General features: G+C 37.9%; 1 protein-coding gene across 2 annotated transcripts in view; it reads right to left on the bottom strand.

Annotated features, from left to right (window-relative positions):
- Positions 1-15921, bottom strand: part of iars1 (isoleucyl-tRNA synthetase 1) — a 73318-nt gene that overhangs the window by 3515 nt on the left and 53882 nt on the right. For both annotated transcript variants that reach the window (XM_042506187.2, XM_042506179.2), the window contains exons 26-31: positions 13111-13285; positions 9296-9408; positions 5173-5268; positions 1378-1554; positions 927-1047; positions 543-668 (exon numbers count right to left, since the gene is read on the bottom strand). In XM_042506187.2, the coding sequence (XP_042362121.2) occupies positions 543-668; positions 927-1047; positions 1378-1554; positions 5173-5268; positions 9296-9408; positions 13111-13285 (808 nt within the window). The remainder of the gene's footprint in view (positions 1-542; positions 669-926; positions 1048-1377; positions 1555-5172; positions 5269-9295; positions 9409-13110; positions 13286-15921) is intronic.

The following is a 15921-nucleotide window of genomic DNA, read 5'->3' as shown; positions in this document are numbered from 1 at the left end:
TTGTCTCATAACCTTGTCCAATGATTTTCTATCATCTATCATCATTGAACACGGAACCAATCATTGCTCTGAACATCCATGTGCACTTAGGCATTAGGAAAATTATAAATACTGTGTGGAAAATTATTTCGATAAATGGTTGTGTGCAAATAAACACACTACTTAAAGATAAATTTAAAGTAAAAATAATTGTTTAAATTGATACTATCAACTGATACAGTAAAAGTATAAAGCCTTACATTATTTCAACATGCTATTTAATAATGTAACAATTGTAATGTAACAGTATTATTTATTCTATGTATTATATTTTTCTTTACTTACAATGTAGAACCTTTTACTATATTTTGTCAGTTTTAGGGCCCTACAGTTAACTATAATGAAATGCTTCAACAGTAAAGACTAAGTACTTAAGTCTTTAACATGAGGTTTCAGCAAGAGGGTGATTATAGTCACTCAATAATAAGAGATGGCAGATGTTTCTACCCTAACGGTGATTAACTGCAATTATGTCTTTCTCAGGGGCTAAAACCAGTTCTCACCAGTGCTACCATTGAAGAATTTGAGCTGGGTGTTATTTGTTCCAAAGATGCTGCCGCACACTTTCTTCAGCTTGTCCAAGTTGAGTCTGTTATCCCCTTTGGGGTTCTCCAGCAGCACCACCCCCTCTGAATAGAAACCAGTCAGGCAGGATTACTAATGTAGCCAAACAGTTCACAGAGTGAGTTACAGGTAAAACAAGGAAAACTTATCCAGTATATATCATGTTATCTTGATAATCAGTAAATGGGTTTTTTTTTTTGCCAAAATGCAAAAACACCTGAGAGCACCTTCTGTTTGCACTTTAACAGTTGTATACACTCTTGTTTAATATTCTTTGGCTGGCTAGAAAAACAGACTTTATTTTTGGCCTTTTCATGTGCTACCTTGTTCTTTGTTGTTGACCTTAACTCTGACGTTCACGTAGGTGCAAGCTGGTCCATTTAGAGGAGCCCGAGGGGCTGAAGATCCCTTTACTATGGTTAACTCCAAGTCTGAGCCCTTCAGCTGCAACAAAGACGAAAAGAGCATGAAGGAGGCAAAAAGAGAAATACATACTGACTTTGTTATTTTCTTAAATAAAATAAATAAAAATATAGAACAGCAGAGTGGTACAATGGAAATCACTAGAGGGAAAATGTTCCTGATTTTGGGCATAAAATCAAGAGAATTCACCGCAAAGTATCACTCACGCTCATCGTAACACACACTGTCTGTTACCAGCATGTTTCCTGAATCTTGAAAGGTTGTGTTACACAACAAGCTTCCTGTTCAAGTGAACTTGTATTATGGCACAGCAAACAATAATCCTGCTTGCCCTGAGGTGTTCTTTCATACCCAAGTCTTTTCCTCTATGATGACGCTGGCAGTCTTGGGGACAGGGAAGGGCAACAGTGGAGCCTTGGTGGTAGCCAGGATAAAGTCAGTGTGAGCCTGAATCACAGAGCCCAAGTACTCCCCCTCTGGCTGGCAGCGATAGTACACAGTTATCTCATCTGATGGCACTAAATGACCCTGAGAGACAAGGAATGGAAAGACAGGTAGTGAGTAAATATGTAAACAAACACCAAGCACAGCATTTTCCACAAATAAATAAGGATGTTTAAGTTAAAAAAAAAGACTCCAAAATATCAAAATAGCTAAAAGACATCATAAGAAACCATAAATGAGTAATGTGCAAAAAGTACTGCTTGAATAGCTCTTCAAAAAGCAACGCACGTTATCTGTTCTCTGACAAATGATTGCCAGAGACACATTTTTGCTCCAGGTAATTGTCTGCAAAGCTTTTTCCTCTTCTATAAGAAAAAGAAATCTGGGGGAAACAATTACCTGAAAGAAGGAAGTTAGGAGGCGGGAGGATGGGACAAACAAAATGGAAGGGCGGCCAAAAGAAGAGAGGGTAGGGATTAAAAAAAAGGCAAAAATCAGACAGTGTAGGAACAAATAAAGACAGAAGGGAACAAGGGAAGATTTGTTTTTTTATTGGAAGAGAGCCCATCATTTTTGGCATTGTGTGCTGACAGCTTCCTCTAACCTTGACACTTTCAAACACATTGATCTCATCCTAATTTGCAGTGTGCAGACGTGTGCACAGACGTACACACATATATTGAATGTATAGTACACATGCACACACACACACTCCTATTGCAGTATGTGGCTCAAGGGCGGAGTGATAACGTTAGCTAGATACAGAGGAGCAGTCAATCAATGGAGGAAGGTTTATAGGCTTTTCCTGCCAAGTCAAGGTACTGACCCTACCCTGAAGGGGTTGGTATTTTGTGTGTGTGTGTGTGTGTGTGTGTGTGTCAGATAGAGCCACAGAGATCTCCAGTTTGTGAGAAGCCTAATGCCAAAAAATAAAATAAATTTTTTAAAAAAGTAGAGGCTAACCTGTTTCTCAACCCTGCGTATGCTTACACACACAAATCCACGTGCAAACACTGATAAAAACATGAATGCGCACACACAAACTACTACCAAACATGTCAAAGATTTGTTAAAAAATTAATTCCCATCCCCGGGGTGGAAAATTCCTAACAGATCTCAGTTTGAAATAACTGGAGGAATTTAGCCTGGACGGGAGCCAGTGCACACCACTGCTATAGGGGGACGGAAAAAACTGTTTGTTGGTTGTGAAAACAAGGGGCTGTTGGCTAATCCGTCTTTACTCCCCAGACCACTTCAAAGCTCCTACATTAGAATCTGAAAGGGGCCAGACTGTAATTAAGCTTCCATTAAGCCTGCCTTATGATGGAGAAACTTCTAACTGTGACGCTGCAGTGGAAAGATTTCAAAACTGCCCTGACAAATTTAGCATGGGACATAAAGAGGAAGGGGGGGTGATCAAAGGGAGGGAAATGTAAAATAATTCAGCAAGTTCTCTGTTTGTTCTACCCTGTAGGGCTCCCACTAATGATTATTTGCATTCATTTCAATTAATCAATTATTGGTTTAGTGTATGAAAAGTATTTGAAAAGAATGGGGTCCTGTTAGTAATTACCTTGAACATACAGACTTAGAAAGTATTCTGGGTCACCCTGAGTGAATCATGGGATTATTGATGCTCCTCTGATAGAAACAGGAGGGAAGCCATGCATACCTCCAATTATGTTTACTGTATGGTGGGATGAAGTTAGACATTGGTGATTACTAGCTGTGAGAGAAATATTTTTTATATTTTTATGTTTATTTATTTTATTTTTTTTCATATTTTCATTTAATTTGTGATGATTTTTAAAAGTGTATTTTTTATTTGTCTTGTACATGCTACCTAGATATATGTCGATATATTCCTTAAAGGTATTTTCTTAGAAAATGAAAAAATATAAAATTACAGAAAAGAATGAAAAAAAATGTTCAGTCTCCTAGAGCACAACACTCAAAGAAATGATTTGGGCCACTTTTAGATTCATGTTTTACAATTACATCAAATCAACCAAAAAAAGTTATATCCATGTTTATCAAATACAACTGGGAGAATTTATGTTAGCAGAACTCAAAGAATGTATCTATTTATCCGGTAAAAGTTTATGTAATTACTGTTAATGTATTACTGTTAATAATTAGCGGTAAACATTAATGATAATAATGTATTTAGATATATTGTTAAACACCAAAATATTTTATATTGGTAGAAATAATTAACAGTAATTACAGGAACTTTGTCAAGTAAATTTTGTAAATTCTATTCATCTCAATTTTAATTGATCTAATTCCATAAATGGTACTTTTTTGGTTTATGTTAGAATTTCTTGATTCATAAGGATGGAAATTTTATATGTAATTGAAATTTGTAAACCTAAAAAACTGACCAAATAATTTCTTTGAGCGCATGTCATCAAATATTTGTTTCGTCTAACCAATGGTCCAGTATGGAACCTCTGAATAATATAACTGCATACCTCACCATATAATATTTTTGGCTAAATATTTAAAATGGATTGTAAAAAGTAATATAAAGCTTTGTACTCTATATACTACATTTTACTCTTCTTTCACTACCTCATTTTCAGCACTTTTATATTTTTATTTTTTGTTTTAGTGCATTTGGTACATTTAAAAAAAAATATTTCTCTGTATTTTTGTCGGCAACATTTCCCATTTTCCCCATCAGATTTCAACATGTCAAAATGTTCCAATATTTACTGTATATAACAATAAGATTAGTACGACACATATGATAAGCTGTAAATCAAGATGGTTTTGTATTTTTTTTTTAATTCCCTCTCTCCCTCTCTCTTTCCTACATATTCCTATCCTCGAAGAGGGATCTCTCCTCAGTCGTTCTTCCTGAGGTTTCTACCATTTTTTTCCCTGTTATAGGGTTTTTTAGGGTAGTTTTTCCTTAGTCCATGTGAGGGTCTAAGGACAGACTTGGTATGCTGTAAAACCCTCTGAGGCATATTGTGATTTGTGATAATGGGCTTTATAAATAAAATTGACTTGACTTGACTCAAGTAACTCACTTAAATGATACATTTAAATTGCTTCTGTTTTAAATTCTGTTCATCAACTTTTAGCTCTGCTGTAATTTTCAAAACATATGACAGGGACAGGGTTTGTGGTTAAGATACTGGATTAGGATAGGATTTCAGACTGAAAGATTATTATCAACAAAAGTAATATTAAAAGGTGCATAAGCAGGAAAACCTCCTAAAAAACAAAACAAAACTGTATCTCCATTTGAAAAGTGGTTTTAACAGTTTTTGTTGTGTATTTCTAATTCTAGAGAGCATACAGGGTCAAACAACTTTTCTAGGAGAAGACGTGCTGGTTGTCATCATCCTTAAAAATAAGACACTGATTTGGTGTAAATTTTTCAGTCCGAGTGTGCCATGCTCCCAAATGCTTCTCGTACTCAGTCAATTTCCTTTCCGCTGCTTAACTGTCATACATTGCTCACCATGCAACAGCCTTGACTGGTATTTTTGTCTCCCATTACAACTCATCAAACTGCCTCAGTGGCATGTTTTGCTCACCCTGGCACGGCCCTGATTACATGTGTTGGCAAACTGTTTCTAATATGTCAGATTCTCTTCATTAGACACTGGATTGCAAAATTCACCAGTAGTGTGTTATGTGTCACTCTAGTTTCCAGAGCGAGTAGAGCTCCTGAAATAATTGTCCCACCTTCTTGCGTAGTTTCTGAATGCGGTTGATGACCTCTCGGGCAACGCCTTCATCCACCATGGACTGGTCCGGGGTGACATCCAGCAGCACCAGGACCTACGGGACAACATAAGTGTTTTGTTATTTTTGAAGATAAATACCGAAGTGACAACAGAAGTGATAACAGAAGTGATGTTACCAAAGACTAATATGGCAGTTTTGCCTCATGAAGAACACTTTTCATTTATTTATTTATATCTGGGGGAGCTTCATGGACTTTTTTTAAACAAAATGTTGATAGAGACCAATAAAACCTATGACAAAAGTGGGGTCGGGGCCACTGGAAATAAGGATATAAACTGTAATCTGCCCATGTAATCTTCATGATTTCTGTACATTGTAACAACTGTAACATCTGTTTTTCACCTCTGTTTTAATATTGTCTTTGTTGTAGTGGTGTTGTTTTTTGTGTTTGGTTTTGTTTTGTTTTTGGCTTACCTTTTCACATTATGATACATCATTTTTTCCTGCCAAGACTATTTAATTTATATGTAATATCTGTTTCAACTGAAAAACCCCAATGACGATAAATATTTTTACTCTTTTTCCCTGTTAAAGTTCCTTTCCTGGAATTGACTGTATATAATAAGCTTGGTTCAATGAATATGCAAAATAGTGTCTGCCTCTTTCTCCATCTGCCCCTCAGCTGCTCACCTGCAGGCGTAGCATACCTGCTCACCTTCAACTCTGCCCATCATGAACACAAATCTCTGCTTGTTATTGTTTTCTAGCTACTACCAAAGTGGTGATATGGGAGTAATTCAGGCATACATGTTCAAACTGGAAACGGTTCAGAAGAAGAAAAAGAAGAGCGAATTGTGAAGTGTCACCTACAAGATGACTTATCAAAATTATTATATATTTCATGTAGTGCTTTCCATAATTTCATAAATATAATTGTAATAAAAAAACACAAGCCTTTGTCTTGATTACCTTATTGAAAAAAGCTAATATTGTGTTGTTTATGTTAAATAAACCTTGTTCTCGACTGCCAGCAATTTAAAGGGGGGTGTGGGGGTCAGGAGGTAGAGCAGGTCACTCACTCATCGGAAGAGTGGTGGTTTGATCCTGGTGCCGACTATTTACTGGGGTTTACCATCAATTGGCACTGATGCATGCAATGGGTACAAACAAAGTAATTTAGTGTGTATTTGAGCACACACACCAAGTTTTAATCAGGACATTTAGTTTTTATATTTGGGTATTTGGGTAAGGGAGGTGCAGAACACGGAGGTGTCTTGTAGAGAAAAAAGTATTTTATCTTCCATCTACTAGCCTTAGTGAAGATATGAATTGATTTCCTGTTACTGTAACAACAAACAATGTGCTCCTGCAGCACTTTAATGATGACAGGTTGTACTATAATCACCACTCAATTATTGCAATATGCATTCGACAGACTAGTAGCAGAGAGTGACAGAATTTCACATGATGTGAAGACATCAGAGGTTACTGTAGCCACTGAGTAACAGGCTCCTTCAGTGCAGTGGGACAAACTGTACAGCTGCAGAGACCAAACTTCTGAAATATATCTGCCTTCCATTGTTGTTCAAACATCTATAATGTAAAAGTAATAAATAAAAACAACTAACCAAGCAGCAACAATGGCAATATTGTAGTCTGTGTGAGTCACTAATGTAAAATGAGCATCCTGCTGTGTGAGGCTGAGCTGCTGCCAGCTCTCAACACTTTATCAGGTGAGGAAGGAGGGAACGAGATGACAGGGTGACAGAGAAGAGTACACAATAGCATACAGAAAAGGAATATGAGAGAGAAAGAACAGAGAGACAGACAGATGGGAGCTGGGGAGTCGGCGTGAGCGAGCGAGAGTAACAGAGAGAATTAAAAAGCCAGCTCAGTAAACTGGTATTAAGGTGCAGCCGTGTGGTGTGTGTACGGTTGGAGGAGCACTGATTAGAGAGGGCCTGTGGGAAACGCATACATGCTGGTTTCCACTTAGCCGTGAAATGATTTCATACATCACACACTTACAGTAAAGAAAAATAAATGCATTTACAGTATATGGCAGGTCGGTGCAGGAGCCGCAGCAGAGAAGCATTTATGTTTTTAGATCCTGTTACATTACGCTTTCCAGCTCAATCTATACAACAGTAATGTAAAACTAAGGAGACAGGAGGAGTCGAGGTGAACATGTGTCTGTTTCTATGCCTTTTCATGTTTGTTAACAAGTGACTACAATTTTATAGAGAATATATAAAAAAAGAATTAAAAAAAGAAATACATAACTAGAAATTAAAAGAAAAAAGATCCAAACTTCATATCTTTTTTCATTGAAAAATAAAAGGATGTGATTGCTACCAGGTTATAGGAACAGCCTCACATTTTAGGTTATAAGTTTATTCTCTTTCTTGCTAAGAATTTTATGCAAAGAATGGTACCACCACCATGTTTGTACTTTAGATTTGAAGCTACTGCCAGGATATGATTAGCACAGCATTAGGACGGCATTGTCTTGTCTGGGTGCAGGAACGTAGCACATGACCCTCTGAAAATCCACAACAATATTTTGCCACACCTCTGTTGTTATCAGATTAAATAAACAAGATATAAACTTTTGTTTGATGACCTTTGAGGTGCTGGTTGGCAGATTTTGTTACCTTTGGACAAAGCCAGGCTCAGGTTTCCGCATTTCCAGCATGTGCTAAGCTAAGCTAACTGACGGCTAGCAGTAACTTCTTATTTCCCATACAGATACAACCTCTCTGTTTCTGTTTGTAATAGAGAGCCCTAGTAATTCCTACAACCCGGAAATGAGTTAGCATTTCAGCTCCTCTGGTTCTCTCATATCAAAGTCAAGGATTTTTTGAATGGGTTTTTGGTTATACGACTGAAATAAGGTCGTATGTATCTTTAAAAAAGGTGGCTGCTAACAAGTGGTGAAACAAGACTACAAAGCATCATCACGCCGAGCTGCGCTGAACACGGCTTTACAGCGTCGTCACGGTGGCAGCATTAATTCATGCGGCTGTTTGTTTATAGCCTCGACTGCATTTACGCTTCCAAAATGGAAGTGGTGTTTATCTGTGAAGATTATCTTGCTGAACAAAACATGCAAGTATCATAAGTGTTTGTTTACCACAGAGCTTATTTTCTGCAATAATCAAAAATGTAATGGAAAAATCCCATAGGCTTTTTGACGACAAAACCAGGGCAAAGATAACATCCACGTTAGCCTACAGAAAAGCGTCATCCCTGGGGTATGCTTTTATGTTCTGTTCTATTTTTCTAGTATAATGAGGATGCTCCCAAGCATTGAACACAAAGAAATGCATCTCTTCCAGGATGGATAGAAAAGCCATTGCAAAAATGGGAAATAAGTTAATTTTGTCTGTTTTTGCTATCCAGTGTTACAGAATATGTGCATGAAGAAAAAAACAGGACCATTAATTAGTGGTGACAAACAAGTGGGGAGGTTAGCATGCCAGGTGTGTGGCTAGTTTTGTGAAACTATTTTTTAAAAAAGACATATGAATCACTGTGTATGCTCTCTGTATGTTACCTAGCTTGCATGCAACCACTATCAATCCAGAGCTATCAACTAAATCAAGCTGCTAAATTTAGGAAATAAAACCTGTCAGCTAATTTGTTTTTGCTTACAGTCAGAAATCTGTGGCAAATTATGGCAGTTCTCATAAGACTTAATGATCTTCTGTTTGACTTGCATACGTACACAAAGCTACGTGTAAATGAGGCGTAAGAGAGGTATTGATCTCCTTTAACTTCCAGCAAGGATTTGAAAAAGCAAATTAAATGTCAAACTACTTCCTTACTACAAGGGCATTTACATAGTCTCCTTAAAAGTTGGCACTTAAACAGAAAATGCAAAATAAAGAAAACCAATTTCCTGTTAGCCACCAATTCTCCAAAGGCAATTCTGTTATGAGGAGCCCCTTACCGTCTTGCAATTAACTTTGCACTTCATTCCTTAAATACAGAAGCTACGTTCATACACATAAAAACAAGTATTACTCCTTTTTAATCCTTTTTTTCCCAATATGGCCTTCAGTTTAGATGCAAAAGGTATCTAATGCAAAAAAACCTTGGGTTTAAATTTGTAGCATACCTGTGCATCAGAGTGTGCTTCATACTGAGCTGCTGAGCCAGAGCTCTGGTCGAAGGAGTACATGAGCCTCAGGTCCTCCTCATGGAGCTCATGGTCGTCCACCATGATGGATCCTTACAATTACACATTAGAATATGAAAATGTAAAATAATCAAGAAATAAACATTGTTATATGGCAGTTTACATCAGCATTCATCAATTCATAGAAAAACAGCGTGTGTGAATATGCTGTTCATGCAGAATGCAACACCACTGTGCACTACAGTGTCGTCGCAGCATCAGACCACATATCTGAACAGCCATAAATTATACAGCCCAAACAAAACTCACCAGGGGGCATGAGAAAATGAGTCAAACCATACTTAATATACATTAATTAAAAAGTTTGCTACTAAGCATATTAAGATTTTCCTCTTGGGTTGAAACATTCTTGTCAACAATGACATAAAATGTTCTGGTACAAAGTCAGATGGATGTTGAGTGATAAATATTTAAGAAAATCTTTGGAAATGGTATCATTTTTTTTTTCAGATCACTCACATTACTGCATAAATAAACAAAAATATTAACATAATAATTTGAATAGAAAGATAACATACTGATTTTTCTTTTTTTTCTGTGAGAGATTCTAAAAGGATCCTCGATTCTTTCTGACAGAGAGATCTATATGCACACAAAACTAATATTGCACTGTCTGTTAGCAGACATCGATAATTTAGGAGAGGATGAAAATGCATTGATGCATTTAAAATCATTTATATTGATGCCCATTATGATTCAATCAATGATGGCAACAGACGTTAATGCAAATGTGATAAACAATTTTCTGCCCAACTATTCTCCTAATTAAATTTGAATAAATTACTGAGTGATTGTGTGAAATGGGTCTTAATTTTGGTGTTTGAAGGATTCTAGAAATGGTTTCAATTACTCCGAATCATACTGAGTAAAGTGCTCTGTTAACTTGCATGCAGACTGAGGCTTTGTTTCGAGTTAGCTGGGGTCTGGACCAGTATTTGCATGCTTTCGAGATTCCTTACACGGCAGTCTTCTTGGCCACATCCACATGAGATCTGAGCATTTAAACAATAGAGCGAACCCAATCTAGTCAGGTTTATATCTCCATTTTGCCAGTGGCAGCAATTACCCACGTCTGTGTTCTGACTAAAACCGTGACCGTGTTCTCCTCTCCTCTTCACTTCTCCACACCCAGAGGCTGGGTGAAACAGTCACTCCATTTCTCTCTAATCCGAGATTTCCATGCTTTGATTTCCTGTGTCCCTCCCCGCTTCTCTGCTCTTTTCCGCCTTCTCTCTTAACCTCTTTTTTTCTGCCCCGACAAAATGATGGGATCAAAAGGTGCAGGTAGGGAATAATGAGTAATACAACCAATAGCCATGAACGAACAATCAGTTTCTTGCCAAATTGCCACCCTTCTAGTCTAAAAGGGTTTTCTGAGTCACAGATTCTCGGCTAGAAATTGCTCAAGAGGTTAAAAGTGGACTCTCAACTCAGTGTGAGCTGTTATCTTTTCCATGGACAGATTGTTTTGTGGTTTACCTTTCACTACCTGACTGATCAGTTAACAGACCTTTATTTTGTTTTTGTACTCCAATGATTTCCCATCCTTTTTTGTTTTTGTTACTCTGCAGGGACAGAGCCAGGCGAGCTGTTTCCCCTGCTTCAGTCTTTGTGCTGAGATAATAAAACTGCCTGCTAACTGCAGCTTTATACTGTGTTTAACTATCCCTTACAAGGAAGATCGGTGATGCGGTATAAAGTTTAGCACTTTAAAGGGGACCTGTTAAGCTTTTCCTTATTTTCTGTAATATATCTAAAGTAAAAATGTTGGATATTTATATTAAACAAGGTAAAAATGATAAGTTAAACATAAATGATCCCAGTGAACAAATACCTCAGGCTTCAGACCATTCCCTACTTTCTAGACAAGCTACTGTCAGCTTGTGATGGATTTCTTTATATAGTCATTTGCTCCAGGCACATCACAGCAAGTGTATAAATTATGTAGTCTACACTGCTACATGCTAATGACAGGGAAACATGTAATCTTGGTTGCCGATGTTTTAAATTGCTCCCTGATTTTAGATAACATTCCAACAGGGACATGTCTAGAGTGTTTAGAAGCTTTTATTGGTCATTTTAAATAGAAAGGCAAAATCCCACTTCTCCCCCTTGGCCCTACGCCTAGATTTGGAGTGCCCTCCACTAAATAGGGGTCCTTAAAAAAGAGCCACAAGGGGTAGGGTTTGAAATCTTAATTCAGGCAATGCGATGACACTATGCCATCAGCAGCTGACAATGGCCCATATGTAAATTAGTAGTTAGCTAACACTGATGAATAAAAGGTTATAACAGTGAGCTAAAAGTAAATGATAAACAGTTGAAATAGCATTACCTAGCTAACACCTAACACTAATGAATATGCTTGTTTACATTTTCCTATACCACTCTGTCTGGAGGGCCACCTGGAGGGCTGGATGATCACTACTCCTTGATCCCCTAAAAGAAATGAGACACCCTACCCTACACAACAGCACTCAAACAGAGCGGTAGGGCCAAGGAGGAGAATTGGAATTGGGTCAAAGTCATTCCCAGTCTGCAAGTACACAGCTACATGAAGCTCTACGCTAACGTCGGGGAAACATGTAATCTTCGTTGCCAATGTTGTGAATTTCTACCTTATTTTGCATCATATTCCTGCAGGAACATGTCCTGTTATGTTTTGAAGTGCTGGAATTCTTTGTTACAGTCATTCCCCAGATGCAATGATGGTGCAGTGACACTGAAATGTAGACCTGTAAATGCTGACCAATCAGAGCAGACTGGGCTTTTTTTGGGAGGGGAGCTTAAAGAGACAGGCGCTAAAATGGAGTGCTTCAGAAAGAAAGTGAATACAAGTGTTACAGCACAGACAGTATGAGGAAAATTTAGTGTTTTTTGAACATTAAAGCATGTAAACACATTCTAGTCGAAACCCAAACTACAAGTATGAACCTGAAAATTAGAAAAATAAGTCCCCTTTAAAAGCAAGCTTTGCACACTCAAACATCACGTCAGTGAAATGTTACTCAGTTACGCTGTGCGTAATTCCATCTGTGTGTTTCCTCTCTCCATCATTTTTCCACCATCCTATACCACATCTACCTCTTTCCTGTCATCGCTCATCCTCCGTCTTTCCTTCCAATTGGCTAGACTTCAAACATCCAACTGATTGGAAATGTTAAGTTCCCACAGCCCAGCTGACCTCCGCTGCTCCCTTCCCCAGAGACTCTGGGGGCTCTCCTCGTTTTTCTATAATTGGAGAGACAAGATACCTTGCACTGCTTTGATCCGTGCTCGAGCTCTGATTATAGTTTCAGAAGGACGAGGGGTTTGCATTCAGAGGATAAACTGGCAGTCTGTCTGTATCCGACCTTCACTGCAACGATTCATTGTTGGATTTTTGGTGTAATTAGTATGATTTTGACAAAATTTGCAGCAATTGTGCAGTTGTGATTAAAATCCTAACAGGAACCAACTCCTCTGTACTGACTAAATTACCTGGTGAACAAAATCTTTGACGACTGAACAAGTCTTTTGTATGTGTGGTCACTTGCACAGAGAACAAAATGTCTGATTGAAAAATTAATATATAAAAATAATTCTGGGATATAATTTGCAGAGACAGTATGTAAACTTTCACATGTGTAAATGACTGAACTATATTAGGCTGCTGATAGCTGTTTCACATTGCACCACGAGTTATGAGTTCACAGATTTTGCTCACACAACCAGACAGCCACATTCATCAATACCTGTTTTCTGGAAGGCCTCGAGCTGTTCGTTGGTGAGTTCCTTAATAGAAGCAGTGATAGCTTTGAAGGCCCCCTTTAGTCTCTTCCCCAGCACCATGTGGTCTGGCTCGGCTCTCAGACGAATACCGTACTTGTCCTTGTCTGTTGATAGAGTCAACTGTCGGACATTAAGTTCCTGCAGGAGGAAAAAAAAGACACAATCCATGTCTTACAGAAGTTAAAGTCACTGTCTTGTTATTCTTTGAGTTAAAATTCCAAGTATACTGATGAGTACCAGGATTCTTAATGTTGACAAAACCAAACTCGAAAACATGAATACAAAAGTTGAAACATAAAACCTGTAATGTGCACTGCAAAACTAACAAAATTGAAATTTAATTAGGCATGGCATTACTTTTGAGACCCTTTGTTTTCATTATATGCTGCTTAACCATTAAATGCCAAAAAAACACAGCTAAAAGATGAACAAAGCTCTCCTGGTAACAGTGTGGACATTAGATGAGCCGAATGCATTTGCTCAATTAACCTTTACAAAGCTCATCCTGCACCCAGTATATCTTCTGCTGACCAAATGGAATGTGAAATACCTAGTGCCATGTGCAATAACATTTTTTGTATCAAAAGTAAAGAAAAAATGCTTGTGATTTATCCACAAATGGAGATACACTTAGAACTTTAAATGCCCACTGAAAATGAATGACAACTAACTTGACAGAATTCCAAACAATAACAAAATTAGACAAAATTTAATTTAAAAATTAAAACGTAAACACTTTGGGCATGCACTGTTAAGAGCAAATCAAAAACTGATTAGAGTGAGTCATACACTCAAAGAGTAAGTCAGCCACAAAATTGGCCTCTTAGTCAGTCCGTGAGCGATTCCTACTATTCAGTCAATATCTCCGCCTTTCAATGTAGTACGTTTCCTTCTTCAATCTAAATGGAAATAAAAATCTGTGATTTGGTTATATATGGTGAAGACAGAGATGCTAAATTTAGCCATACTGATACCAACCCTGGCCCGCCACGCACAGCATCTTTCAGTCGGTCAAACTGAAAACTGAAACTGAGTTTAAGTGACTTGCTGACAGAGAGCACAGATAAGCTGCTACAGTGCGCTGAGTAATAAACTGAAGGGCAGTGTGGGGTTGAACAGAGCAGCTACAACATTTGTTTTGAGCTGAGCACGGTTACGGAAAACAAGGCTGAATCGATGCAGAAGTGCACAAAAAGAACTTCTTTTATCTTGAGGGCATACATGGCTTTTATTTGTGTGATTTTATTGCATTACAATTTATTCAGGCTGCTGTAAACTCAAACAGCATCTTGATGGATATTTCAACTGAACATCCTCAAACCTCTCGACAGTGGAGCCATCAACATGCTTTTCGGCCAAACAATGCTGACCAAAGCTAAAATTAAAATTGCCACTGACCATCAACAGCGAATCTCACTGTTTGCCTAATTTCTTCCCTCTGAACACTGGAGACTTACAACACTCATGTTTTGCCTCAAGACAAAGACAATAAAAATGTAATCAGCACCATTCAGGGTTTACCCTTGCTTCGTGTGAAAGGCAAAGTTGCTGTGTCTTCTTTTGTTTTGAAAGTTAAGACTGAAACACTAGCACTGGCCACTAATGCCCAATTCACACTACATGACTTTAGCCCTGATTCTCAGTTTTTGGAGCTCCTTCCTTCCTGACCTGTGATGTATTGCAGACGCACCAAGATAAAGATCTGAATTTGTCAATGAGCTATAATCAATGAGAGCACAAGATATGGTAGACAAGTAGTGCTGCAGCAATGTGTGTGTGTATGTTTGTGTGAGAGGGTGTGGAGAGAGTGACAGAGGGGAAGAGAAGGTGGAAGGTGGACTATTGCACACAATGTTTCTTTAAGTTGTTAGCCTCATAACTTAACTAAGAACGCTGTTTGTCACTTTTTGGCTTTGATATTTTCTTTAAAGCAACCAACCCTGTGTCATGGTATAACCTATGCATCACATGACAACACTCATCAGATTCCTGATGTAGGGTGACAACTGCAACAACTTCAAGACTCCAAGGCAGCAATTCAATGGTCTTTTGGCACTTCCACAGTGGCTTCATTTTTCAGCCTTGAAGGTTACAGTTTGAACTCACCCATTTAAATGTTACTAAGGCTTAAAGTTGCACATACATAAAGGTACAGCAGCTTTAAGTGACGAGTTGTCTGCGAGATGTCCCTAGAGTCTATGAGTCACATCCACCCTCTTATTTAAATCTGCTCACTTCTGGCATCCAAAATGGCATCAGCCAATGTGCTGAATTCAGGGCTTCAAAAACCAGTGGGTGATATCATGGTGACTACGTCCATTACTTTTTTGTAGTCTATGGCTTAAAGTTATCAAACCCATGAAGCTAGGATTAATGCCAATAGTATCCCACAACTCTATACATCAGACAAGGCAATTGTGTGGGGTCTTGAGTTAAGCTAAATGCTTTGTTACATCCTGCAGGAGTCAAATTAAAACCTGTAATTGCTTCAGTCATGTGCTGTAAAGGAGCAATCAAAAAATGTAATTCACTCAGACAGCAAGTCAGCCATGAAATCAACTGGTCGTTGAGCCAGTCGGCAACAGTAGGTGTCCAATCAGTGCACATATAAGTAAAACCAATTTGAATAAATTACAAAGAATTACCTGTTTAATAGTAATAATTATAGCATAATAATAAAATGAATCTAAGAAGACGCAAGAGTGAAAAGGTGAATCCAGACTTAATTTCTCTAACTTTCAAATGCTAAACTGAAACGCCATCAACAGTAAGAG

This window comes from Plectropomus leopardus, chromosome 2, assembly GCF_026936395.1.
Source record: "Plectropomus leopardus strain MGB_pleo_1.0 chromosome 2, ASM2693639v1, whole genome shotgun sequence".
Taxonomy (NCBI): Eukaryota; Metazoa; Chordata; class Actinopteri; order Perciformes; family Serranidae; genus Plectropomus; species Plectropomus leopardus.
Note: the sequence above shows the minus strand (reverse complement) of the source record. Positions and strands in the feature narration are given on the sequence as shown.